The sequence below is a fragment of the Oncorhynchus nerka genome, linkage group LG23 (genome assembly GCF_034236695.1).
Source record: "Oncorhynchus nerka isolate Pitt River linkage group LG23, Oner_Uvic_2.0, whole genome shotgun sequence".
Classification (NCBI taxonomy): domain Eukaryota; kingdom Metazoa; phylum Chordata; class Actinopteri; order Salmoniformes; family Salmonidae; genus Oncorhynchus; species Oncorhynchus nerka.
Genome location: NC_088418.1, coordinates 35,750,465 through 35,778,457, shown reverse-complemented (window position 1 = coordinate 35,778,457; position 27,993 = coordinate 35,750,465). Strand labels below are relative to the sequence as shown.

The window sequence follows — 27,993 nt, the reverse complement described above, 5'->3', positions numbered from 1 at the left end:
TTACCAATACATTAGAACATTTATTGTGAACATGCAGATGTGAGCACAAACGGTCATAAACACAAGGACGTAAATGTTACAGTATTTTTTCATTTATATTATACAGTTCGTGACGGTTCTTCTAATGCCATTTCACTAAACTATTTCAGGAGTTCTCCAAGACAACCCCTTTTCTGTCCGATGCATTTTGTTGGGCTCCTTGTTGGCATCAATACCTTGGCCCAAAAGGCAAGATGGACCAAATCCTAACTTGATTCAGCCTGATGTTACAAACAACTCCATATGATAATTTTCCAACATTTGCTAGTGTTAACATTCACCTGGCACCAATCATGTCATGGTTAGCCTCTAAAATCCCCCTCCCGTAGCTTACAAAAGGCACTACATCTTTCCAGGTGGATTCCCAACACACAAATTCAACATGTGGGCTCGGAGAAGCTGACCAGCTTTGTGCTGATGTTTCCTGAAACCTTTAAAATAACAGTCCAATACATTCTCTGTCACGTGTCTCTCTCTATGCCATCGTGTAAGGCCTGAGTGTCAATCATGACCAGCTCTTCATCCTCCACCCACTCATCCTCTAGGGGCAGGTGGACATGCTGTGGAGCGGGGGGCTAGAGGTGTCTTTAGGATCCGGTGGGTCTCAGTCCTGCGAGGGGTGTTGAAGGTCTTGTTGACGCACGGCGAGGGTAATGTCATGGTGCCCAAGGGGCAGAGTGGAGGGGGAGAGGGGATGCGACACAGGTAGTCCAGGCCCCTCTTTCTTTTCAAGCTCTTGGGGTCTTTGTTGTCCCCCCCTGAGAAGCAGGCGGGTGGAGGGGGGACGACGCTGTTCAGAGGGGTGAAGGGGCCAACGCTTCGAACTGACTGCTGGGGTGTCATCTGGAAGACAACACACACTAAAGGTTCGTACAGACAGTGGCAAGTCAAATTCAAGGACTTAAGTACTTTTTCAAGCACTAATATTTATTTTCAAGGACCATCAATTTGTAATAGTTAGTACTATGCAATTGTTTCTCGTTGCTGCCAGTAGATCGACAACCTCATGGAAAAATTCTAACGATTCATCACTACCTTACAAGTTCTACTCAATAATATGTTGCTTCACTACATATACATGAGTGTTAAGTCAGTACTGATGATTTTGGGAGATGCCTACTGATGAACACACATTTCATATTTACATTACTCCCGGTCTTAGACACTACATCTCAGTGCTAGAGGCGTCACTACAGACCATGGTTAGATTCCAGGCTGTATCACAACCAGCCGTGATTGGGAGTCCCATTACAGCTGAATGACTTTTTGAATCTCCTACTTAATAGCTACGAAAAAGCGCCTAGCTTCCGAGTGGCAGCTTTAGTGTCGCCGGCGGGAGAAGGGTGGGTGGGCTGTGTGAGGAAAACGGCATGTGAACAGTCACCAGAACCCGCTTGATATATGAATGAGGCGATTGGCAAAAAATCTCAGGAGGTTGTTTTGAGAAAGTCACAATTTGTCTCCCCCCCCCCCCCCCCCTTCATGTGACTCTTCAGGGCCAATTCACCCATGCTCACAAAACAAAAATATAAGACACAACATGTAAAGTGTTGGTCCCATGTTTCATGAGCTGAAATGAAAGATCCCAGACATACCCATAAAAGGCAGGCTTGTATCTACCCAGCATTTTAGCTATCGATGTGACATTTGGCAGCACCTAATCAGTCAGTTCTGTACCTTCCTGGCTGAGTGGCAGTGTGGGTAGAATCAGCGAGCTCGCCTGGCAACGACAGCACGAAACACGAGGAAATAATACTTTGTAGTCTGCCCGGAAATTAATTCGCAAGACCAATACATTTTTAATTAAAAAAAAAAAAAATCATTGTCTGTTCTCTCATTTGAATTCAAGTACTTTTCAATTACCAACTTGAGAATATGTCTGATTTTCAGAGTGCCAAATTCCAGTACTTCAAGCACCTTCTGCGAACCCTGACACACATTCTTTGTTAATTGAATGTACAATGTGTAGATGTGACTTTATGTGTAGTGGTGAATAACATTGATACAGACTTGTGTTATGTACATAGGAATGTACATTATTATTTATTTTATTATCAACTGTCATTCCAGGTTGACCAGAATAGTTGTCTGATTGGGAAACCAACAAAAACTCACAGTAGTCCTTGAATCTGGTTTGGCTGCTTTCCATGGCAGCGGAGGAAGACACTGGACAGACACCTGGACTAAGTTAGATAACCTCTCCTCTGCAGTCCTGAAGAAGTGTTCCTGGCCCTGCTCAAACCACACACAAAAGATTCAAACATCAGTTTGTTGCAAATATCCTCAAATCAGCAGCAGTGAGGAAGACAAATCTTGACCTCACAGGAATAACGTGTCCAATTTCCCTGTATAATAGCTTTTCTGTCTATCACACTTCAGGTTTGATTGTGATGTTTGAAACCTTCAAATGCCCTCAATCCCTACCTACCTGGACAAGGGTCCTGAGTTGAGCAGCAGCCTCCTGTAGATGTGGCTCCTTAGGGTTGGTGGAAAACGAGACTAGATCTCCAGCATATAGGCCAGGGATGGCGCTGCGGATGGGGGTGGGGGAGAAGGGATGGGCTCTGAGCTGAAGGTTACTGAGGGCCACCAGAGCCAGAGGCTTGACCACCTCCTCCAAGCCCTGCTGGACCAGACTGCTGCAGCAGCGCACCTTGACAAAGTCCAGCCAGCCATCCACTAGATACACCACTGGAGAGTGACCTGCAGGCAACAGCATGTCAACAGAGTTGGTCAAATCCATCTGTTCACTCTTGTTCTTGATATACCATTGCCATATATGGTTATGTATTTGTCCAAGACCTGTCCAAGACCTGTGATCACATTTTGAAGTAAGTATTTAGACAAAATATCTTTGAAAATACAAGTAGTTGAACATTGGAATGTAATTTGGAAAAAAACATGTGGAAAGTATTGGCATGTATTTACAACTAATTATATTCGAACATCTAAAAAATGCTCACACAAAAGTACTTAAATGCCAAGTGCAGTCAAAAATGTGATTTTCCTGTGTTTTACATATTTCCATACTACAAGGTTGGAATAATAATAATAAATGACCGGGCAACAAGCGGGCAACAACCTGCCCGCTTGACCCTATCCCCTCCTCTCTTCTCCAGACCATCTCCGGTGACCTTCTCCCTTACCTCACCTCGCTCATCAACTCATCCCTGACCGCTGGCTACGTCCCTCCCGTCTTCAAGAGAGCGAGAGTTGCACCCCTTCTGAAAAAACCTACACTCGATCCCTCCGATGTCAACAACTACAGACCAGTATCCCTTCTTTCTTTTCTCTCCAAAACTCTTGAACATGCCGTCCTTGGCCAGCTCTCCCGCTATCTCTCTCAGAATGACCTTCTTGATCCAAATCAGTCAGGTTTCAAGACTAGTCATTCAACTGAGACTGCTCTTCTCTGTATCACGGAGGCCCTCCGCACTGCTAAAGCTAACTATCTCTCCTCTGCTCTCATCCTTCTAGACCTATCGGCTGCCTTCGATACTGTGAACCATCAGATCCTCCTCTCCACCCTCTCCGAGTTGGGCATCTCCGGCGCGGCCCACGCTTGGATTGCGTCCTACCTGACAGGTCGCTCCTACCAGGTGGCGTGGCAAGAATCTGTCTCCTCACCACGCGCTCTCACCACTGGCGTCCCCCAGGGCTCTGTTCTAGGCCCTCTCCTATTCTCGCTATACACCAAGTCACTTGGCTCTGTCATAACCTCACATGGTCTCTCCTATCATTGCTATGCAGACGACACACAATTAATCTTCTCCTTTCCCCCTTCTGACGACCAGGTGGCGAATCGCATCTCTGCATGTCTGGCAGACATATCAGTGTGGATGACGGATCATCACCTCAAGCTGAACCTCGGCAAGACTGAGCTGCTCTTCCTCCCGGGGAAGGACTGCCCGTTCCATGATCTCGCCATCACGGTTGACAACTCCATTGTGTCCTCCTCCCAGAGCGCTAAGAACCTTGGCGTGATCCTGGACAACACCCTGTCGTTCTCAAATAACATCAAGGCGGTGGCCCGTTCCTGTAGGTTCATGCTCTACAACATCCGCAGAGTACGACCCTGCCTCACACAGGAAGCGGCGCAGGTCCTAATCCAGGCACTTGTCATCTCCCGTCTGGATTACTGCAACTCGCTGTTGGCTGGGCTCCCTGCCTGTGCCATTAAACCCCTACAACTCATCCAGAACGCCGCAGCCCGTCTGGTGTTCAACCTTCCCAAGTTCTCTCACGTCACCCCGCTCCTCCGCTCTCTCCACTGGCTTCCAGTTGAAGCTCGCATCCGCTACAAGACCATGGTGCTTGCCTACGGAGCTGTGAGGGGAACGGCACCTCAGTACCTCCAGGCTCTGATCAGGCCCTACACCCAAACAAGGGCACTGCGTTCATCCACCTCTGGCCTGCTCGCCTCCCTACCACTGAGGAAGTACAGTTCCCGCTCAGCCCAGTCAAAACTGTTCGCTGCTCTGGCCCCCCAATGGTGGAACAAACTCCCTCACGACGCCAGGACAGCGGAGTCAATCACCACCTTCCGGAGACACCTGAAACCCCACCTCTTTAAGGAATACCTAGGATAGGATAAAGTAATCCTTCTCACCCCCCCCCCCCCCCCCCCCCCCCCCACCAATTTGTAAGTCGCTCTGGATAAGAGCGTCTGCTAAATGACTTAAATGTAAATGTAAATGACTATGCCTTTTTAGAATAAGAGCGGTTTGAAAAGACCGCCTGAAATTTTAGCCTGTCTTGGTGGGATGGAGTTTTGTCCGGACTGCTGACATCACCTAGCATTAAATTAGTTAATAGACCAATAAGAAAGACAGTTCCAAACATCTCTGCCAATAACAGCTGGTTTTCAGTTTTCCCCTCCCCACTCAGACCACTCCAGCAAAAATCTTGCTTGAGAAATTGCTTGTAATGTGATTGCTTTTCAGCAACAAGGTACTTAATTGTTACACACATACATATAAATACACATCTATATAAAAACATATATATACACACACACAAATATGCATATATATATATATATATATACATATAAATACACATCTATATAAAAACATATATACACACACACACATATATATGTGTATATACACTGCTCAAAAAAATAAAGGGAACACTTAAACAACACAATGTAACTCCAAGTCAATCACACTTCTGTGAAATCAAACTGTCCACTTAGGAAGCAACACTGATTGACAATACATTTCACATGCTGTTGTGCAAATGGAATAGACAACAGGTGGAAATTATAGGCAATTAGCAAGACACCCCCAATAAAGGAATGGTTCTGCAGGTGGTGACCACAGACCACTTCTCAGTTCCTATGCTTCCTGGCTGATGTTTTGGTCACTTTTGAATGCTGGTGGTGCTTTCACTCTAGTGGTAGCATGAGACGGAGTCTACAACCCACACAAGTGGCTCAGGCTACCTCTGGCGAGCACATGGAGGCCCTCCAAAAAATGCCACCCCACACCATGACTGACCCACCGCTGACCCATGCTGGAGGATGTTGCAGGCAGCAGAACGTTCTCCAGACTCTGTCACGTCTGTCACATGTGCTCAGTGTGAACCTGCTTTCATCTGTGAAGAGCACAGGGCGCCAGTGGCGAATTTGCCAATCTTGATGTTCTCTGGCAAATGCCAAAGTCCTGCACGGTGTTGGGCTGTAAGCACAACCCCCACCTGTGGACGTCGGGCCCTCATACCACCCTCATGGAGTCTGTTTCTGACCGTTTGAGCAGACACATGCACATTTGTGGCCTGCTGGAGGTAATTTTGCAGGGCTCTGGCAGTGCTCCTCCTGCTCCTCCTTGCACAAAGGCGGAGGTAGCGGTCCTGTTGCTGGGTTGTTGCCCTCCTACGGCCTCCTCCACGTCTTCTGATGTACTGGCCTGTCTCCTGGTAGCGCCTCCATGCTCTGGACACTACGCTGACAGACACAGCAAACAGTCTTGCCGCATTGATGTGCCATCCTGGATAAGCTGCACTACCTGAGCCACTTGTGTGGGTTGTAGACTCAGTCTCATGCTACCACTAGAGTGAAAGCACCGCCAGCATTCAAAAGTGACCAAAACATCAGCCAGGAAGCATAGGAACTGAGAAGTGGTCTGTGGTCACCACCTGAAGAACCACTCCTTTATTGGGGTTGTCTTGCTAATTGCCTATAATTTCCACCTGTTGTCTATTCCATTTGCACAACAGCATGTGAAATTTATTGTCAATCAGTGTTGCTTCCTAAATGGACATTTCAGTTGTGTGCCCTGATGAACAACCCACCTTGTCTGTCTGTGATGGAGATGACGTAGCCTACCAGATCCACCTCTCCACAGAGCGGCTTTAAGTCCCGGTTCAGGAGAACGCGAAAGCCGACCGCCTCTCGGGCTTGGAAAATCTCAGACAACCACCCTGCAGAAGCCTGGGTGATGGAGAAAATGACACGAGACAACCAATTCCAAATCAATCCCTAAAACCCTTGCCACTAGGCACTTGTGAGGACCTGGGAGGATCAAATCAGTGTAATACAGTGTCTTCAGAATGTATTCACACCCCTCAACTTTTTCCACATTTTGTTGTGTTAAGACAGAATTCAAAATAAATACATTTGGATTTTTTGGTCCCTGGCCTACACACACAATGTCAAAGTGGAATTATGTTTTTATTTTTTTTACAAATGAAAAGCTGAAATGCCTTGAGTCAGTATTCAACCCCTTTGTTATGGCAAGCCTAAATAATTTCAGGAGTAAACATTTGCTTATCAAGTCACATAAGTTGCATGGACTCACTGTAAGCAATAATGGTGTTTAACATGATTTTTGAATGACTCTGTTAGTACCCCCCACACATACAGTGAATTTCAAAACACATTCAACCACAAAGACCAGGGAGGTTTTCCAATACCTCAAAGGGTACCTATTGGTAAAAAAAAGCACAAAAAAAGCATTGAATGTCCCTTTGAGCATGGTGAAGTTCTTAATTACACTTTGGATGGTGCATCAATACACCCAGTCACTACAAAGATACGCATCCTTCCTAACGCCGTTGCCAGAAGAAACCGCTCAAGGATTTCACCATGAGACCAACTGACTTTAAAACGAGTTTAATGGCTGTGAGGGGGAAAATTAGGATGGATCAACAATAGTTTCTACACAATACTAAGCTAATTGACAGAGCGAAAAGGAAGCCTGTATAGAATAAAAATAATCAAAAATCTGCATTCTGTTTCCTTTGCCACATGTTTTGCTGCATTACTTTAGTGCCTTGTTGCAATTCACTTTTTGTCCTGAATACAAAAGTGTTATGTTTGGGGCAAATCCAATACAACACATTAGTAAGTAACACTCTCCATATTTTCACTCATAGTGGTTGCTGCATCATGTTATGGGTATGCTAGTAATTGTTAAGGACTTTTCCAGGATAAAAAAAAATCCTAGAGAAAAACCTGGTTCAGCCTGCTTGAATTCACCTTTCAGCAGAACATTAACCTAAGACTCAAGGCAATATCTACACAGGAGTTGCTTACCAAGAAGACTGTGAATGTTTGTGAGTGGCCGAGTAAAATTTTCAAGACTTCTACAATGTGTTTTGACTTAAATCTTTGTGCTTTTATGCACAAATATTGATATAACCATATTGTATTTATGCATGAAAATCTGTAGCGAATTGGATTTAAACCTAGCTACTGGTCAACAACCAATGTAACAGAGCCAGACTTTTTATTTATTTTTAAGATTAATGGACAAATGTTGCACAATCCATGTGTGGAACACTCTTAGAGACTTAATTCCACCTAGGAACAACAAAATGTGGAAAAAGTCAAAAGGTTGTTTATGCTTAACGGCCAGTTTATTACATACACCACCCCGTTCACCGCAGTGAGTCACGTGGCCGTGGCTTCCTATATAAAGCAGGCGGACAGGCATCAAGGCATTCAGTTACTGTTTGATTGATTGTTAGATAAGGGCGTCCTCCTAGGCTTTTCACGCACGACTGTCTCGGGTTTACAGATAATGGTGCAACGAACAAAAAAACATCCAGTCAGTGGCAGTCCTGTGTTCAAAATCAGCTTGTTGATGAGAGGTCGAAGGAGAATGGCAAGAATGGCAAGAATCGTGCAAGTTAACAGGCGGGCCCCAATACAACCGCGGTGTGCAGAAGGGCATATTGGGCTATTGCAGAAGAGTACCACACTGGGTTCCACTCCTATCAGCTAAAAACACGAAGCGGCTCCAGTGGGCACACGATCACCAACACTGGACAATTGAGGTGTGTAAAAACGTTGCCTGGTCCGACAAGTCCCAGTTCCTGTTGCATCATAGCAACAGCAGTCAGGATTTCGCGTAAGCAGCACGAGTCCATGGACCCATCCTGCCTGGTACAGGCTGGTGGTTTACTGGTGTGGGGAATGTTTTCCTGGAAGGAATCCATGACACAAAGAATTCAGGCTGTTCTGGAGGCCCGACCCAATACTAGATGGGTGTACCTTATAAAATGGTCGGTGAGTGTATACACAAGTGCCTAGGGTTGATTTGAGATTGGGAAATCATTTTAGAATTTACATTTGTATTCGCACACTGTCGTTTAAGTTCAGTGTTACCTGTAAATTCTGGAACTGGGTTTTCTTGGTGGCGGTGAGCTGAATGGAGGTATTACCGGCTCGTTTCTTGCCCTCCGACGTGGATAGGTGGTAGGCCCTGTATCGACAGCCCTCCTTCAGCAAGGACTGCAGATCCATGGAGGGGCGCCAGATATTCAACAGGTACACTGCTGGAAGGAGTGTGTTGGTTAGGTGAGGAACCAAGAATTAAACAAGGACGACGCTGGTCTACTACCCCTTCGGGGTCCAGGGTTAAATCCCTTTGTTGACCTTATAACTTTCTCTTTTCCCATATCTGTATCCCTTTTACTTTCTCCTTGGTCTGAATAAAGTTTGAAAAAAAGGCTCCACTACATCCCTGATTGTGCTATATACAAAAGATCCATTCACACCATTGCTGCCCGGCTTGGCCCTGGAGTCAGCGACGTGGAGCTTCCAGATGGGGGTCACGTCTCGGTTGTGACAGTTCCTGCCCTCGCCCTCCTGGGTGCTTTCCAGAGCCTGGCGAAACCGCTCCTGCAGTGCCTCTTGCCTCCTCTCACCAACACAAAGCCTATAGCTGTTCAACGCCTCCCGTTGCTGCTCACTCAGACGGCCCTAGCACAAAACAATATGAAAGTCAGTAGGTCTACTTAGGACTCAAAAATATAAATTGGGAATTAAAAGAACTTAACTGTACACTTGGCATTTTTCCCTGTATAAATAAATGTATGAAATTATTATGTTTTGCTCAACTGTTATGAGGATATATTGACACAAAGAGACCAAAAAGAGTCATGTTTTGTCAACATCAAACACCAGAATCATGGATGGTTGTCTGTCATAATTTGTTTTGTTTTTTACACTTGTTTCAGACATCCATCTAACCAAATCAGTTTGATCAACATTGGTGGGATTGAAATAAAGCATCATATAAAAGTGACTATACATAACTGATTTGATATGGTCAGTCATGTATCCTTAACCATAACTAAGACTCCTTCCTAGCAAGGGTTATGCCCCAAATGGCACCCTATTGTATGTTTAGCGCACCACTTTTGATCAGGTCCCATTAGGCTGATCCTTTATTTAAACCCACCAATGTTGATCAAATGGATTTGGACAGGGTGATTATGGTCACCTCCAAATAAACTGGGTCATTCTCCACCGCGTCGTACAGCTCCTCCCCGTCCAGCAGTGTCTCCATGTCTCGACCACGCAGGGTCCGTCTCCGGCCTCTGGGTTTACCGCAAACTGTTGGGTGATGTTCAGTAGGCGGAAAAGGTTTTGTAACTGAGTGAAACGGGGAGGCGGGACCTGAACTTACACAGATGTACATCGCAAACTGTTTTGCTAGTGTGCCCTGCTGATAATGACTGGAAGATTAGTAGGAAGTAGTAGTAGTTGATGTTATTGGTAGCAGTCAGACTAAATTCTACAAGAATTTGCAATACATAATACATGCAGGAACATGAAAATAATATTGTAAATATATTTGAGATATAGGAACCTGAACAAGTCTATGGACTAAATTAAACTAGAAAATGTAACTGTTAATATGATTGACAGATCTCATCTAACCTCAACAATCCCTGTCAGTAATAATAGACAGTAATAGGGGCACCCTATTTCTTATGGACCCTGATCAAAAGTAGTGCACTGTATAGGGAATAGGTTGCCATTTGAGATGGAACCAGGATTTCCTACCATCCTCCTCCTTCTCAAACTGGGTCTGGATCTTGGCGAACAGTATCTCCATGGCTCTGTGTTTGGCGTTGCCATGACGCCGTGCCTCCCTCTCCTCTGCACGGCCTGCGCGGAACACAAACCCTCCATCCGACTTCTTCTCCATCCACTGGAGGGACACACACAACCTCTCTGAATAAACCTCTCACCAAGGGCCAGGAGTGTTACCTGGGCCTAAGTTATACATATGTAACACGCCCTCTCAGAGTACATCACTCACAGCTAGGGGTCCAGAGTTTCTCCTTGTTCAGGTTACGTGATCTGGGAAAAATTCCTAACCCTAGCAATGCCTTCTTAGGTGATTCATTAAGTGGATGATGTGTGCCTAGCTCTGGTTCAGGTCGTTAGTGCATGTTCCTCCACTAAATGGTAAACGCACACTAACACAATGGACCAGAGCTAATGTGTACAGTGAAACACACCTGGGTAGGGTAGCTCCTCAGCACCACAATGTCCACACAGCCCACGGGGCCTCCGTTGCTGTAGAGGGAGGAGAGGGGGAGGAGGAACGGACTAGGGTTGCTGTAGAACCCTAGCCTGGTGTACCAACGCGCCGCTCTGGTGCCGTTGGCCCCAATCTGAAACCACATACATCAGGGTCGTGTTCATTAGGCACAAAACAGAAGAAATAGGTCCAAAATGGAGTGTAATGCGGAGGTACCATCGGAACTTAACCAATAAGAGACACTTCCAATCAGTTAAATTCATTATCTTACAGCTTCCACCTTGTAGCCTATCAACTGCTTTTGTCCCCGGAGCTTGGTAAGAGCAATTGCATTCAAAATCGCTGCTGAAACAAAACAAAAATGTTTCGCTTAGGTTATGCCCAATCCCAAACTAATCCAAAAGGAGTGTGTAAGGGACAATACTGTTAATGGAAATACAGGCTAATGGAGGGTGGGTACAACCCAACTTGTTGCTATATCATTGGGGTCCCTAGTGTGCATACACCGACAGCAGTGGCAAAATGTTTTGTTACAGAGCTCTCCTACTCGAACCGAGCCCGACATTATATATCGGTTTAGGTCCATGTAGGGCTCAAATATCACTAAATTGATCCCTAACATTTTAAAGCGGACACATTTGCTCGTGCTCTGCTGCGGTCTTATCTGACTAAGATCATGACATGGTGTCAGAAGTGCTTCAACCTCGTCAAATACAGTATAAAACAGGACAGATTATTTCACAGAAAAGAATAACGGTCCTTGAGTTGTCCGATTTTAGAGTGACGAAAAGTAGCTAACAGCTAACTGCTCTCTCATGTCTCGTCATTGAGCATCCATGAGCAGAGCGAGCTGCGTTCAGAGAGCGAATGACAGAAAGGAACAGCTAATGGATTTACTAATGGAGGAAGTTATTTTTGATTTTGGGCAAGGCCTTAAATTTGGCAGAAGCAATCGGGCATGGATAGGGCTTAAAAATCATGCCTGTGCAGGACTCGTGTGCCCTACTGAAAATGACCCGGGAAGATCCGTAGTAGTAGTAGTAGTAGTGGTACTAGCTGTTATTGGTAGTTAGGGATGTGACAGTTCTGGAATTTTGGATGAATTATTTGTCGGTCACAGTTAATAATTGCTATTTGAACAATTTTATATATATATATATATATATATATATATATAATATTATATAATATATACACGCACACATATATATATATATACATACACACACAAAAAATTATCAACAAAGCCTGGTTTACACACATTTTCTACTCTCCTCCACTCCTGGCTGCTGCAGGGAGAGGTGTGTTGCCTAGGCAACTGAAGACTTTTTTGCTACAACACCTTGCTAAAACAAGGAGCAACAAAGATTTATCACGTTCAATAATCGTCAGTTACACGATTAAAGAATTACCGTGCCAGCCCTACTGGTAGCACAGTCAGACTGAATTCTAAAGGAATTTACAGTACATTTACATGCAGTAATATGTAGTTGGAATATATCATTCTGAATACTGAGTGTCTTCTAAGCCCATATTGGCTATATTGTCTTCTTACATTTGAGTTCATTGCGGGGCGCAAAGGAAAACAGCGTTTCTTATTAGACAAGTGCAAGCAGTTCCTCCCAGTTACAGTCTCTTTTCTTCTGGTTGGTGCCTAATGAACACAACCCAGGTCTTACCTTCAACATGAGGGAGTCGGGAGCCTCTAGTGGGGAGCAGGCATCCTGAGATCCCACCAACTCGGCCCCGTGGACCAGCACCTTTCCCCCAATCGCCAGGCGGCCCCGGTGGAGCATGGCGGTCAGTGGGACGTCCAGCTGGGCCTTGATGGCGTACCAGCCATCAGTCAGCCAGATCAAGCCTACAGGGGACGACTTCGCTTTAGACCCTGCGGCGCTCCCGGGTGGGGTTTTGGTCTTGGTCTCACTCCAGCTCTGCCTATGTGATGCACATAGGGTTCTCTTTCAGTCGGCTTACTAAATGCAACACACTCATGGGGAAGCAAGCTCCACACCGGTTTGTTTGCATTTCCTTCTCGACCTTCATAGAACCGAGGTTATAAACAATAATAACATAACAATTTCTACAGAACTATATGACATGAAGTCAATTTTGAATAAGTCAATCGACTTATTTTGGCAAACTTCACATTGAACAAAGTCATTTATTTTTCTACTCCGTTTCACCTTGTTGGGTTATGGCCTTTGGTGACAACACCACATACACAAAGCACCAGGGTCTTGACTGCAGTGTCGTCTCTCTCCATGATCTTCCTTAGAGCTGACCTCTTGCTGTTGTCCACCTCCAAGTCGTACCTGACACACACACACACATTCAATAGCCTTGCTACTTGCTGCTGTGGTTCACAGCACAAATCACAGCACACTTATTTGTGTGTAGCACACACACAAATAAGTGTTACATTTAGTTCGCACAATAATTTGTTTTGTCTGCAGTTTATGTATGCAAGTTTCTCTTCAACCTCACTGCACTGTACACATTGTTATGGGTTCACCATATAAAAACAGAAATTGAAATATCCTGGTCACATAAAAGGCTGAATAGGCATGTACATTACACAAAACACATACACACTCTTTATCCAAAATCATTTAATGTTCTTACGCAGTATGAGGTTACTTGCTGGTAGCTCTGGTCCAGGGCGTGAGTGCGCATTCCCCTACTATCGTCCTGTACCGATGTGCGCACATTGATACAGGTCGTTAGTAAAGGAAAGTGCACCAACGACCTGCACCAGAGCTAACTTTTTGGTTGCTGCTGTACCTGTATTTCAGTTGTAGGAGCACCTGTTCTGGTGTGAGACAGAGGCTGCCCATCACCTCTGGGAATGCCCTCTCCATGCAGGCCCGTTTCCACACCACCCAGCGGTAGTGGTTGAACACCCAGTCCTCACTGATCAGCTTGGGGTCCACGCCAGGGCTGTCACACAACGCTCTGAAGTAGAGGGGGAGCTTATGTTCAGTTTAATTCATTATTTAAAAATGTATACATTTTTATCAAGTTCACCATCAAAGTATTGCGATGTAGTGTTAACTGCAGCATCAGTGATGTAACCTATAAACCAAATATTTATTCAAGTTGATTAACTAGTTATTTAAGTACAAATTTATTTAAATTTGTTTCTAAAAACTATTTCGATATAGCGGTAGATGGAGCATCAGTATACCTGTTATATACATACATTAATCCAAATTAATAATAAATATGTTCAAGGGAATACATAGCAAAGTTGAAAATTAACAACTTCATCAGTTGGAACGAATGCTACCTGTCCCAAACAATCAATAAAACCGTACCTGTGGAACTCATGTTTCCCTGCAGTTCCATCGTTGCGAGGAATGAGCCAACCCCCGTCGGCCAGCTGAATGCACCCCTCTACAAACGCCTCGCGTCTGAAGAAGTGTCGGCAAACAAAGCGGAACGCCTCAGCACTCTCACTGCTGATATCCCAAACATGCCGGTGCACTCCATAGCCATACAGCTGAGTAATATCCACAATGAGGATTAGACATCAGTCATTACCCCCCCCCCAAAAAAACACACTTATCAAGTTCAACAGACAAGCCCCCAGCCCCTCACCATTGTTCATATTCTAAATCAGACTTCAAAAGCACTGTTCCACCTCTACCAATCCAGTGTGTTTATCGGTCTGTTTTTACAGTATCAGTCTGTGTGTGTGTCTTCCAACACCCGTTTGTCAGTCTGTGTTCAACTACCTGTTTGTCTGTGTAGGTTACAATATCTGTTTGTGTGTGTTACAGTGGCAAGAAAAAGTATGTGAACCCTTATGAATTACCTGGACTTCTGCATCAATTGATCATACAATTTAATCTGATCTTCATCACAACAATAGACAAACAGTCTGCTTAAACTAATAACACAAACAATTATATGTGTTTATGTCTTTATTGAACACAATGTGTAAACATTCACAGTGCTGGGTGGAAAAAGTATGTGAACCCTTGGATTTAATAACTGGTTGACCCTCCTTCGGCAGCAATAACTTCAACCAAATGTTTTCTGTAATTGCGGATCAGACCTACACGGTCAGAAGGAATTTTGGACCATTCCTCTTTACAAAACTGTTTCAGTTCAGCAACATTCTTCTGATGTCTGGTGTGAACTGCTCTCGAGGTCATGCCCCAGCATCTCAATCAGGTTGAGGTCAGGACTCAGACTGGGCCACTCCAGAAGGCATATTTTCTTCTGTTGAAGCCATTCTGTTGTTGATTTACTTCTGCGTTTTGGGTCGTTGTCCTGTTGAGTCACCCAACATCTGTTGAGCTTCAACTGGAGGACAGATAGCCCAACATTCTCCTGCAAAATGTCTTGGTCAACAGAAAAATGAATTCCCAAGTTTATGATAGCAAGCTGTCCAGGCCCTGAGCCAGCAAAGCAGCTCCAAACCATGTTGCTCACTTCACTATACTTTACAGTTGGGATGAGATTTTGATGTTGGTGTGCTGTACCTTTTATTCTCCACACAGTGTTGTGTGTTCCTTCCAAACAAACTCAAATGTAGTTTCATCTGTTCACAGAATATTTTGCCAGTAGCGCTGTGAAACATAAAGACGATCTTTTGCGAACTTCAGACATGTAGCAATGTTTTTTTTTGGACAGCAGTGGCTTCTTACGTGGTGTCCTCCCATGAACACCATTCTTGTTTAGTGTTTTTTACGTATCGTAGACTCTTCAAAAGAGATGTTAGCATGTTCCAGAGATTTCTGTAAGTCTTTAGCTGACACTTCTTAATCTCATTGAGCATTCTGCGCAGTCCTCTTGCAGTCATCTTTGCAGGACGGCCACTCCTATGGAGAGTAGCAAGAGTGCTAGACAATTCGTCTTACCATGGACTGATGAACATCAAGGCTGTTAGAGATACTTTTGTAACCGTTTCCAGCTTTATGCAAGTCCAAAATTCTTAATCTTGGGTCTTCTGATATCGGTTTTGTCGAGGCATGGTTCACATCAGGTAATGCTTTCTGTGAATAGCAAACTAAAATGTTTTGAGTGTTTTTTTATAGGGCAGGGCAGCTCTAACCAACATCTCCAATCTCGTCTCAATGATTGGACTCCAGGTTAGCGGACTCCTGACTCCAATTAGCTTTTGGAGAAGTCATTAGCCTGAGGGTTCACATACTTTCCCCAACCTCCACTGTGAATGTTTAAATTATGTATTCAATAAAGACAAGAAACAAACACAATAATGTGTGTGTTATTAGTTTAAGAAGACTGTTTGTCTGTTGTGACTTAGATGATGATCAGATCAAAATGTTATGACCATTTTACGCAGAAATCCAGATCATTCCAAAGGGTTCACATAGTGGCAAAAAAAAGTATGTTTGTGTGTGTTAGTTACAGTACCTGTTTGTGTGTGTGTTGTACAGGGTGCCAACCTCCAACAGCCTCCCTGAGGTTCAGCCTGGCCACCCCAGATGTCTTGGCCAGGTACAGGCTGCCGGGGAGAGGTCTAATGGTCTGCCGCTTCTTCTTCCTGATCCTCATGTCCTGCATGTCTCGGGCAAGCTGCAAGCACTCTGCATCTGCAAACACACACATTACTTTTTCACATTAAGTCAACTCCTGATAAGTGCACATCGGTTACAATTTATCAGTCCCGATACAAATGCCTTTTTGTTAATTACTTTCGGATAAATACATGTTCTGATTCAGTACACACATTTAGTGCCAAGCCAGTGAATTGATCAGCATAATTTCTTTCATGTGTTGTCACACCATGTTGAAACTAATAATATTGTTTACAATATCCCAAAGATGATAAAAAGGCAAGATAAATTATTATATTTGTACCATAAACAACATCTAGAAGGGTACCGGTGGCATCAGGGGCTAGCTGACCTGCAATAGACTCCTCTGCAGTGGCATCCTCTCCTCCTAGGGTGACAGGAAGGCAATGGCCACAATCATCACCTCGGTCCGTTTTGTCAATATTTTGTGGGTCCTTAATGGACTCCTTTGCGTTATCACTACCAGTGTCAGTGATGGGGTTGTACTCAGGAAGTGGAACAGATGTGGTCTTGGTAGGCATTTCAGAGATGAAGGGAGAATGATTATCTTCTGAAGGCTTAAAGGAACCCTCCCTGGTTAAGCGGTTGTTTTTTCGAAACGGGGAAACAAATACACCAGGCGCTCTAGTCTTGTCCTGAAGACCACTGCTCCCCTGTGGCTCAAGCTTGACATTCTTCCGGAATGGGGGGACAAATACAGCTGTCTTGGAGCCAACTGGTTTACGGTCTTCGGCAGTTGGATCTGACGTTGTCTTCTGTGGCTCGGGCTTATTCAGCCTTGTGTCTACACATCTCTGATTAGCGCTGGAAAGACAAACATAGGTGATGAGAATATGACACAGATTTCATGCTATGTGAATGAATGAATGCATTTTATTTGATAAATAATTTCAAAATACATATGTTGTTTGAACTACGTGAAAACAACAAATACACACAGGTACTGTACTCTAGTTCAGAAATACCTTTGTTTAAAATTGATTACCTACCGATATGGCCTCGTGACATTAGGTTGAAGAGCCACATTATATTTGAAGACTCTCCTGTCTTTAAATATACCTGAAACAATCAAATATGCATTGATGAACCATCTTGTCAATGTTCATTTTCATTGTACAGGGAATTGTGTTACTTGATAATTCGTTACTTAGAAAAGGTCAAGTGTCTTACCATCTGAACTGCTTTTAGCTGGAGTGAGTTTTGACCGTCGAATACAATCCACAGTTCTGTCGAATTTGGTCAAGAGTTTTCTTTTCAGAGGAGGCTGGTCTATTGAATATAATATCACATAAAGGACAATGCTGTAAATAATTTTCTTCAAAACAATATTAGATTGGTAAACACACAACCCTGTATATATATGCAAGTAAAAAGTTGTCTAACAATACTCCTCTAGGCTCCTCCCAATTACAATATCTGATCACATTTCTTATTTTAGATCTGATAGATACACAGTGTACACACACACACACACAGTCCCAGTTAAAAGTTGACACCTACTATTTTCTACATTGTAGAATAATAGATGACATCAAAACTATGAAATAACAAATATGGAATCATGTGGTAAACAAAAAAAGTGTTAAACAAATCCAAATATTTAGATATTTTAGATTCTTCAAAATAGCCACCCTTTGCCTTGATAGCATTGCACTCTTGGCATTCTCTCAAACAGCTTCACGAGGTAGTCACATGGAATGCATTTCAATTAACAGGTGTGCCTTGATAAAAGTACATTTGTGGAATTTGTTTTCTTAAATGCGTTTGAGCCAATCAGTTGGGTTGTGACAAGCTAGAGGTGGTATACAGAAAATAGCCCTACTTGGTAAAAGACCAAGTCCATATTATGGCAAGAACAGCTCAAATAAGCAAACAGAAACGACAGTCCATCATTACTTTCAATTACATTTCAAGAACTTTGAAAGTGCAGTCGCAAACACCCATCAACCACTATGATGAAACTGGCTCTCATGAGGACCGCCACAGGAATGGAAGACCCAAACTCTGCTGCACAGGATAAGTTCAATAGAGTTACCAGCCTCAGAAATTGCAGCCCAAATAAATGCTTCACAGAGTTTAAGTAACAGAGACAACATCAACTGTTCAGAGAAGACTGCGTGGATCAGGCCTTCATGGTCGAATCGCTGCAAAGAAACCACTACTAAAGGACACCAATAATAAGGAGAGACTTGCTTGGGCCGAGAAACACGAGCAATAGACAGACCAGTGGAAATCTGTCCTTTGGTCAGAGGAGTCCAAATTTGAAATGTTTGGTTCCAATCACAGTGTCTTTGTGAGACGCCGAGTAGGTGAACCGATGATCTCTGCACGTGTGGTTCCCACCGTGAAGCATGGAGGTGGTGGTGTGATGGTGTTTTGCTGGTGACACGGGCAGTGATTTATTTAGAATTCAAGGAACACTTAATAAGCATGGCTACCACAGCATTCTGCAGTGATAGACCATCCCATCTGGTTTGCGCTTAGTGGGACTATCATTTGTTTTTCAACAGGACAAGGACCCAACACACCTCCAGGCTGTGTAAGGGCTATTTGACCAAGAAGGAGAGTGATGAAATGCTGCATCAGATGACCTGATCTCCACAATCACCCAATTTCAACCCAATTGAGATGGTTTGGGATGAGTTGGACCGCAGAGTGAAGGACAAGCAGCTAACAAGAGCTCAGCACGTGGGAACTCTTTCAAGATTGTTGGAAAAGCATTCCAGGTGAAGCTGGTTGTGAGAATGCCAAGAGTGTGCAAAGCTGTCATCAAGGCAAGGGGTGGCTACTGGGTTCACCTTGGGAACATGATAGGGGCTGTACCTAATGTTTGATCTATTATAATAATTGATTATGCTTATGTTGTATTAATAGAAGGGGAGGGGTTATAAGACCCCTCCCTCCTTACATTTATAGGGTCCTAGACTACAGATTTTATATATATTCATTATAAAGATTTAATATTGATCCACAAGCTTTTCTAATCTCTGCCACTTATTAAGAAACTGTCTGAGAAATGCGTGACTGAGACAACAACTCCCCTGCAGCGTTCTAAGGTATAGGGGGCAGCTTTTTCACTTTTGGATAAATAGCGTGCCCAATTTCAACTTCCTGCTACTCATGCCAGGAATATAAGATATGTATATTATTAGTAGATGTGGATAGAAAACACTGAAGTTTCTAAACCTGTTTGAATCATGTCTGAGTATAACAGAACTTATGTAGCAGGCAAAACCCCGAGGACTAACTGTTCAGATTTTTTTTTTTTGCTGCCTCTGACTGTTCACTGAGTTGTCATTGCCATGGGATATTTCTTAGGAACCTTCCTACCGCTTCCACTGGATGTCACCAGTCTTTGGAATTTGGTTGAGGTTATTCATTTGTGCAATGAAGAAGCACATCCAGCAACAACGTTACGCAACTCTCGATAGTGTAAGACGTAAAAAGGAGCATGGTTTGTTTACTTCCTGTATTGAAAACAGATTGCGCCGTCTACAATTTGATCGATTATTAACGTTTAAAAATACCTAAAGTTGTATTACAAAAGTAGTTTCAAATATTTTGGCAAAGTTTTTTCCTGGATCAAACGCGTCAAATAAATGGACAATTTGGATATATATGGACGGAATTAATCGAACAAAAAGGTCCAATTGTGATGTTTATGGGACATAGTGGAGTGCCAACAAAAGAAGCTCGTCAAAGGTAATGCATGTTTTGTATTTTATTTCAGCATTGTGTAGCGCCTGCAGTGTTGAAATATGCTACTCTCTTGGTTGACATTGTGCTGTCATCAGATAATAGCTTCTTATGCTTTCGTCGAAAAGCCTTTTAAAAATCTGACATGTTGGCTGGATTCACAACGAGTGTAGCTTTAATTGAGTATGTTACATGTGATTTTTATATCATTTTTTGAATCTGCATTCTCCCAGTTTTTTTTTATAAGTGGGACGCAACCGTCCCCTATACCATAAGAAGTTAAGAGATAAGAGACTAGTCAGACATTCCACTATAAATCAACTTGGGGAGTGGACATTTACTGCGGAGCTTTTAGATAACACTAAAACTTGTTCATATAGCTGTGTAGGCATGGTTTTGGTCTCATGAGTAGAAGGTAATGACGTAGGCAGTGACATCACTAAGATATATGACTGTAGGAATAATAAAACAACTCGGACCCCTTTCTATTTTGCAGAACTTACTCGGAAACATGCATGCTATGTTCCTGTTGTCAACTTATGTGTCTGCAATTGCATTAATAAAGGTTTTAGAATGATTTAATTAAAGATAGTCTGAAGGCTAATTTCACAAATGAGCCAATGATTGACAAGGAACTAACCCTACTTTTAAGTATCTAAAATATATTTTGATTTAATTAACACTTTTTTTTAGTTACTACATGATTCCATGTGGTATTTCATAGTTTTGATGTAGTCACTATTATTCAACAATGTAATTTAAAAAATAAATAAACTAACCCTTGAATGAGTTAGTGTTTCCAAACTTTTGACTGGTACTGTATATCTTACCTGTCATCCCTAAATCCTCTGCCGTCCTTTTCCAAATTCCACTTCTCATCTCAAAACCCCCCTTGCAGGACATGGGGTTAGCTTGGATTGGTGTTCCAGGACAATGATCGGTCAAGTCTTCGTCCTCTAAAAGAGCCTTGGTACAATCCATGGCCTCCTGGGCAAAGTACCTCCTCTGGGTCACAGAGCAGCCACTGAATCCAAGGGATTCAAAATTTAACAAGGAAGACTCCGCTTGACATTCTACAGACGAAGACTTACATTCCATTCCAACAATGGTCTGGATCACTTCGCGGTCCTCCAGTCGAACTGCTTTGACCGGCACACGCTGAACATTAATATGGGGAGAAGGGACCTTCAGTGGCCTATTTTCTTCAGATCTTTTGTGAGGGTCAGTATCCCTGGCAAGGGTATCATCACACGCTTCTTGAAGTGCCTTCTCTGAAACAGACAGTCCTTTACCACTGGCTGTGCTAAAACCAAAATGGCTTCCGACTGGATTACTGCCAACTGAATATTTTACATTACCAGTCTCACCCAGAACGTACACAGACTTCACATGCTGAAGAGCCTTTTCTGAAATAAACACCCCTTTCCCACTGGCTGCACTACCATGAGAGATTTCATGCGTTTCCTTTGTTGGAATCTTTTCCAGATGCACGTTGTGGCCATTCTCAGGTTGTGGATTTTCAATTACATCACATTCGTTCAGAATAGACTTTGCTTTCTGGAGTGCTCCATCGGACATATGCACAGTCTTCCCACCGGCAGTGCTGAAATCACAGCTCTTTTCATCCCCGTTGAGGTCAGAATAATTTGATTTGTTCCTTGCTCCTTTTTTGACACCTGTACCATCTTCAGTGAGTAACAAAAATCTACCATCTGAAAACCAAGCCTCCTCAATGGCATTTGAGTCTGTGCAGTTATCAAGGTTTTCATTCAGAATGCTCTTCGCCTTCAAAATACCTTTTTCAGATACATGCACATTCTCTCCACCAGCTGTCATGAAGGCACAATAGCTTTTCCCTGGATTGTTCATCAGACCATCAGCAGACTTTACGTCTATATTCCCTTGCTTTGCTTCAGCACTGATTAAGCTGTCCATATTGAAATCACAGTTGTTGAAAAGAGCCTGTGCTTGCTTATGGGCCTTAGGTGATATGGTAACTTCTTTGACACCAGCAGTCTTAAATCCACTCTGCTTCTGTGTTGGGTTATGAAGATCTACTCTGATCTTTTTCTTTGATTTAGAAAGTTCCTCTCCATCTACATTACATTCACTCAAAAGAGCCTGTGCTTTCAATAGCGCCCCTTCTGACACAGACACCATTTTACCACTGGCAGTGCTGAACCCACATCCATTTTTCAAAGGATCTTTAGCATGGGTTTGAGAATTTTCTGGTTCAAGCATTTTGCTCTTTGCCCCTAGAACATCATGTGACATGCCACTATCAAATTGAGTTTTTGCTGTAAAAGGGATCCTTGCTGATATAGAGGCTGCTTTAATACTGGGTTTCTTAAAATCACAGTCACTTTTCTGCTGAATATTCTGACTTGGTATCTTTGCATTCAAGCTGGGGATTTTCCCTGGCTTAGAATTTTCCAATTCACCACAGTCATTCAGGAGAGTCAGTAGAGATTTTGCAGAAACATCAAGTCTCTTCCCTCGAGCAGTGCTGAAGCCACAATTGTTTCTCTCAAAATTATTGCTGCCAGTCTCTGATACAACACTTGTTTTGCTCAGCTTTTCTGACGCACAACCTGAACTTTCCATAGCGTCACAGTCTTTGAAGACTGCATTTGTTTTTTGAAGGGCCTTTGCCGAGATGGTCACCCCTTTACCACTGGCTGTCTGGAAACCACCATCCCCATGTGTGTGAGAATGTGTAAAGTCCACTTTAATCTTGTCAATGTATTCATCATGTGGTTCCTTCAGATCTACTTTCTTTTCAGGGCCATGAAAATGTGTCACATTTGAATCAACATGTGTGTCAACTTCGCCTCTATATTGAACAGGTGAAATTTCAACTTGTTCCGTATTTTTCACTGCACACTTGGGGGCACAGTTTTTTTCCTCAAAATCTGCAAACAAGGCCCTTGCTTTGCTCAGACACTTCTCTGAAACTATCATAGCATTTCCGCCAGCAGTTTTAAAACCCACATCCAACTTGGGGAGATTTTTGCGTTCACACTCCATTCCACTGGTGTTCGTATCCATATCGAGTAGATGGTTCTTGTTTGTGGATTTTGTCAACAAACCAAAGGAATGCTCAGCTATGTTTTCAGAGCTATAACTGGGAATGTAAAGTACTCTTCTGTGGATAACATGTTCTTTGGATTTCTCTGTTGAATTGCTGGATGATGCCCCACTAGATTTAATTTTGGTGGTTACTTGGCAAATTTCCTTGCAATGAGAAATAGTTATCTTTTTGTCAGGGGTGACCATCTTCACAGATTGCTTCTCAACATCAGAGTTGAAACTGTCATCAAAATCTATGCCTGTGAGAAAGTCGGGATCCAATTCTTTCTCAGATTGACGAGGGGGGCTACCATCTGGAACATAAAAGTTCAGCTTTGCTGGTTTAAACTGTGTGAACTCAAATTGGCTGTCTGCAGCTTCTAAGAGACTGCACAATTCTGAAACATCAGCTCTCTGTGAGGCTGTCAATGGACCTTGGCTATTAACAGACCTCTGGCGTGTATAGAGTAGAGGTGGTAAATGAGATCCATCAACAAGCTCCAATCCACATGACATGTTACCTTCCTCAGGAAGGCTTATCTCAGGAATATTGACTGCAGGTATTTCATCCTCAATCTCCTTAAACAGATCCTCGTCTTTCTCCAGATTTGCTGAAAAAAAATGTATCTTCTTATTGGAGGCCATTTTGAAACCAGACCCAGGGTGTGAGGAAACCGAAACATTGATGCTCTGATGGGTCGGAACATGAACTTGACCATTAAATTTTACGCTGGTTTGCTTTGACCTTTTGGCAATGTTGAGTGGACTAATGAACTTCACTTCTGTGGACAGTCGGCTTCCTGTCACACATGACAACACAGGTTTCACTTCACTGGCAGCAGTAACAAGATCAGTCATATTTTCCTCAATTAAGTAATCTAATGATGCTTTCGCTTTCTTTATTGCTTCTGGAGGCAAAGAGATAATCCAGTTGTTACCCGTTTTAAACCCTCTAGATGATTGATTTCCATAACTTTTTTCAGAGCTAGGGTGAACGTTGGATGATTCTGTTTGTGTGACATCAGAAAGGGTGGAGGGGGGGAAGCCGCTATCACACACTGTACTCTTCATTCTAGATGTGTTTGCAGAGTTGCTAAACTGAGAACCAGGAATATGCATTTCATCACTGATGCCAGAGTTAAAATGTTCAGGTTTCTGACCCCATTCTAGTCTATTCAACAGTTTTCTGTTCCTTAGTCTCATTGCTGAGAGACAAGCTGATGCAGAGAAGCCATTTTTAATAGCATCTGCTCTTTTGCTGCATGGTTGACTGTAGTCAATTACTTGGCTAAAATCTTGCGCAAATACCCTGCAAAGCTGTGACATATCAAGATCAGGGTCTTTGCTTGGTGCTTGTGAAACAATATTTTCTTCAGCTGCACTTTTCTGAACTAGCGGCTTTTTCCCATCCAAGGCAGTTTTGTTAAGATTATTAAACTCAGCTTCATCTGGTATGGTTTTACTTTGTTTCATGTTCTGATTTTCACCTAACATGATGGAAGAGAATAAAAGCATATGTATCAATATATATAAATATATATCAGTGAAATCGTTTCATTGAATGAAAGAAATCAATACAATAAATGGAATGAGATTAAAAAACAGCATTACAATCTTACCTCTGGGAGCAGTTCCAGGTGATGCAGGTAACATCTGAGTAACATATTTCTCTTGCACTGACAGAAGTGGATTTTGGACACAGTAAACAAATGTCCTTGTTTTCCTGGGAAAGGTGTGTTCTAGAGAGCTTTCGACTACAGACCCTGTCAATTGAGATCCCTCTGGCTGGCTGGTGCATAGTAATGTTCTTCTGGAAAGAGCAGACTCCACCTGGACAGTGGCTTCCTGCTGGCTTCCAGTGAAGTCACGGAATGTTTCACCTTTGCCACCTTTTGGAAGTATGTGTTTAGTAGAGGAAGACCCCTCATGGTGAAATGAATCCATATCATAGCCTGAAAAGTCAGGTACATTTATTGGAGTCCACTGAGAAGTCACCAAATCCCCAGACTTCATGTCAGTCCTGGACTCAAGAGGCTCAGAGGTTTCCCTGGTGTGTTGGTATTCTCCTGCTCCCTCACTGGATACTTTGTCATGTTCCGTTGTAGAAGTAGGTACGTGTTCCTTAGTTGCGCCACTTGGCTTCCTTTTGATTCTCTCGTTGGTCTTCACCCGTTGTAAAGCCAAACTTTTGTTGCTGAAGAATATGGAGAGGACATCCTCGGCTCCATCTACGACACCGGTCATTGTGCTGCAGATTTCTCCGTCCTCAATAGCATCTGGTAAAGTCTGTTTCCAATGGCTGCCACTGTCACCAGGTAACGTGTCTTGAAAGCCAGGGGAGATGTCAATCACACCAGGCAAGTGGGAATCCAGTCCTGTTGGTATATCAGAGAAATAATCAGTACTTGTAGCTGTTACAGTGTTATTGTGCAGAGTAACTTCTACAATATTTACTACCGTAGTTACCAGTCAACAAATACTCACCATTGTGTTGACAGAGAGGTCTATCATTCTGTTCTGGTGACAGCATTGTGCTTCTAGACTCCTTGGCCGAAGGGAAAAGCTTTCGCACAAACTATATGAGGGCAGACAAATCCTTCTCTACAAGTCTGATACACAAATGCCTTGAGCATGGGTAGAGTATCCAAGTGTAATCAAGGGGACACCAATGTACTGGAGCAATATTGTACTATTTATCCAATTTAGTTTTTAAAATTACAGCAAGTCAATAGCATTAGACATCTTTAGAGGAAGAAAAATCTGTTTATCCTTAACCTGCCATGAGTTTTTCTAGGATTGTATGGAATACTCACCATAACCTGCTCTTCCGTAGCAATTCTTACTGGGCACATAAGACTATGCTCCTCACTTTTAGCTGCAAGGGTGAGGACATGCCATTTTAGACAACCAATGTAAAACTCCCATTATAATAAAACCCCAAATTCATACAGTATCATACTTACTCAAAATTATGGTGGGCGACATGACAGGTGTATTGAGAGAACTGGTCCAGGACATATCAGGGTCTAACTGTGCACCAAGACTTTCAGATATACGTTTGGCAGAGTGTGCCTGCTGAAATAAAAAGATCTTAATAAAAAAAGTGTATTGGAACTTTTAAAACACTAGTTTGGTTTTAAAAAGATTTCCCAAGAACAGCTGCACCTACCGTAGAGTGTTTCGGTGTGTCAAGCAGCCCTGTAAAAAGAAAGTTGTGCAAATTTTAAATCAATATAATAAATATAAACATCGATCAACACTGAAAAGTCACCAGTCAGCTTACCAAAACTGTCTCCATGCAGCCTTGTTCTATAGGATTTACTAGGGGTCCCGCTGAAAATAGAACCACTGATGTCAACCATCACAAGAGCAGGTGTTCTGACATCACATTCTGAGCAGGTGGTCAGAATATCAGGATCCAGGCATTAGCAAAGCAAGGTATAGTTTTAGAGTAGCACATTTGTCAAAAGCCAACGTATCAGCACAAAAGAGACAGACATTCTCACCTGTCTATTGATTTTCCAAATAAGCATGGGCTTGTGTCCATTTTTTCAGTTGCAGAGGTTCCTGAGCAGCAAAATGGAAAATACCAGTGCACACATTCCGCAGCCACGTAATCAGGGATAACATAGAAAATCAGGAAAAAGGAGATAGGCCAACTGGTTAGAGGTAGGTCTAGCACTCGTTCACCAAAGAAGGGTTCTCAGTTAAAGAACTTATGACGGAGCAGGAATTTGTACAACTGTTCTGACACTCTGTCCACATGTTTAAGATCCTCACTGGCAATACGGTTTTGGAAACTTTTGGAACTTCACTTTCATTTATTTTCATGAAAGAAATTGTAAAATTACGACACCTTTTTAACAAGATTCCCACAAAGGAATATTTCCATGTTAAAGCTTTACGGAAGAGAGGCGCCCATCAGTTCTAATTATCTACAGTTGAAGTCAGAAGTTTACATACACTTAGGTTGGAGTCAATAAAACTCGTCTTTCAACCACTCCACAAATTTCTTGTTAACAAACTAGAGTTTTGGCAACTCGGTTAGGACATCTACTTTGTGCATGACAAGTAATTTTTCCAACAATTGTGTAGACAGATTATTTTACTGTATCACAATTACAGTGGGTCAGACGTTTACATAGATTAAGTTGACTGTGCCTTTAAACAGCTTGGAAAATTCCAGAAAATGTCATGGCTTTAGAAGCCTTTGATTTGAGTCAATTGGAAGTATGCCTGTGGCTGTATTTCAAGGCCAACTTTCAAACTCAGTGTCTCTTTGCTTGACATCATGGAATATTCCAAAAATAAATCAGCCAAGACCTCAGGGGAAAATATTTTTTGTAGACCTCCACAAGTCTGGCTCATCCTTGGTACCTTCAGGCGTTTGGAAATTGCTCCCACGTTCATCTGTACAAACAATAGTATGCATGTATAAACAGCATGGGACCACGCAGCCATCATACCGCTCAGGAAGGAGACATGTTCTGTCTCCTAGAGATAAACGTACTTTGGTGCAAAAAGTGCAATCAATCCCAGAACAACAGCAAAGGACCTGGTGAAGATGCTGGAGGAAACAGGTACAAAAGTATCTATATCCACAGTCAAACGAGTCCTATATCGACATAACCTGAAAGGCCGCTCAGCAAGGAAGAACCTACTGCTCCAAAACCACCATAAAATAGCCAGACGACAGTTTGCAACTGCACATGGGGACAAAGATTGTACTTTTTGGAGAAATGTCCTCTAGTCTGATGAAACAAAAATAGAACTGTTTGGCCATAATGACCATCGTTATGATTGGAGGAAAAAGGGGGAGGCTTGCAAGCCGAAGAACACCATCCCAACCGTGAAGCACG

At 43.0% G+C, this 27,993-nt stretch overlaps 1 protein-coding gene across 9 annotated transcripts in view; it reads right to left on the bottom strand.

Moving 5' to 3' along the window:
* Positions 1–27,993, bottom strand: part of brca2 (BRCA2 DNA repair associated) — a 36,051-nt gene continuing 8,058 nt past the window's right edge. For 3 of the 9 annotated variants that reach the window (XM_065008073.1, XM_065008072.1, XM_065008071.1), the window contains exons 4-28: positions 26,641–26,701; positions 26,418–26,467; positions 26,304–26,332; positions 26,098–26,209; positions 25,948–26,009; positions 25,619–25,709; positions 24,754–25,509; positions 20,896–24,621; positions 17,540–17,638; positions 17,359–17,428; positions 16,653–17,173; positions 16,206–16,384; positions 14,138–14,322; positions 13,605–13,775; positions 13,007–13,135; positions 12,500–12,758; positions 10,798–10,953; positions 10,337–10,484; positions 9,771–9,922; positions 9,043–9,247; positions 8,651–8,820; positions 6,334–6,472; positions 2,468–2,742; positions 2,155–2,271; positions 1–882 (exon numbers count right to left, since the gene is read on the bottom strand). In XM_065008073.1, coding sequence (XP_064864145.1) covers positions 574–882; positions 2,155–2,271; positions 2,468–2,742; positions 6,334–6,472; positions 8,651–8,820; positions 9,043–9,247; positions 9,771–9,922; positions 10,337–10,484; positions 10,798–10,953; positions 12,500–12,758; positions 13,007–13,135; positions 13,605–13,775; positions 14,138–14,322; positions 16,206–16,384; positions 16,653–17,173; positions 17,359–17,428; positions 17,540–17,638; positions 20,896–24,621; positions 24,754–25,509; positions 25,619–25,709; positions 25,948–26,009; positions 26,098–26,209; positions 26,304–26,332; positions 26,418–26,467; positions 26,641–26,701 — 8,171 coding nt within the window. In that variant the 3' untranslated portion in view covers positions 1–573. The remainder of the gene's footprint in view (positions 883–2,154; positions 2,272–2,467; positions 2,743–6,333; positions 6,473–8,650; positions 8,821–9,042; positions 9,248–9,770; positions 9,923–10,336; positions 10,485–10,797; positions 10,954–12,499; positions 12,759–13,006; positions 13,136–13,604; positions 13,776–14,137; positions 14,323–16,205; positions 16,385–16,652; positions 17,174–17,358; positions 17,429–17,539; positions 17,639–20,895; positions 24,622–24,753; positions 25,510–25,618; positions 25,710–25,947; positions 26,010–26,097; positions 26,210–26,303; positions 26,333–26,417; positions 26,468–26,640; positions 26,702–27,993) is intronic. The other 6 variants (XM_065008074.1, XM_029630641.2, XM_065008075.1 and 3 more) reach the window with 6 other exon arrangements.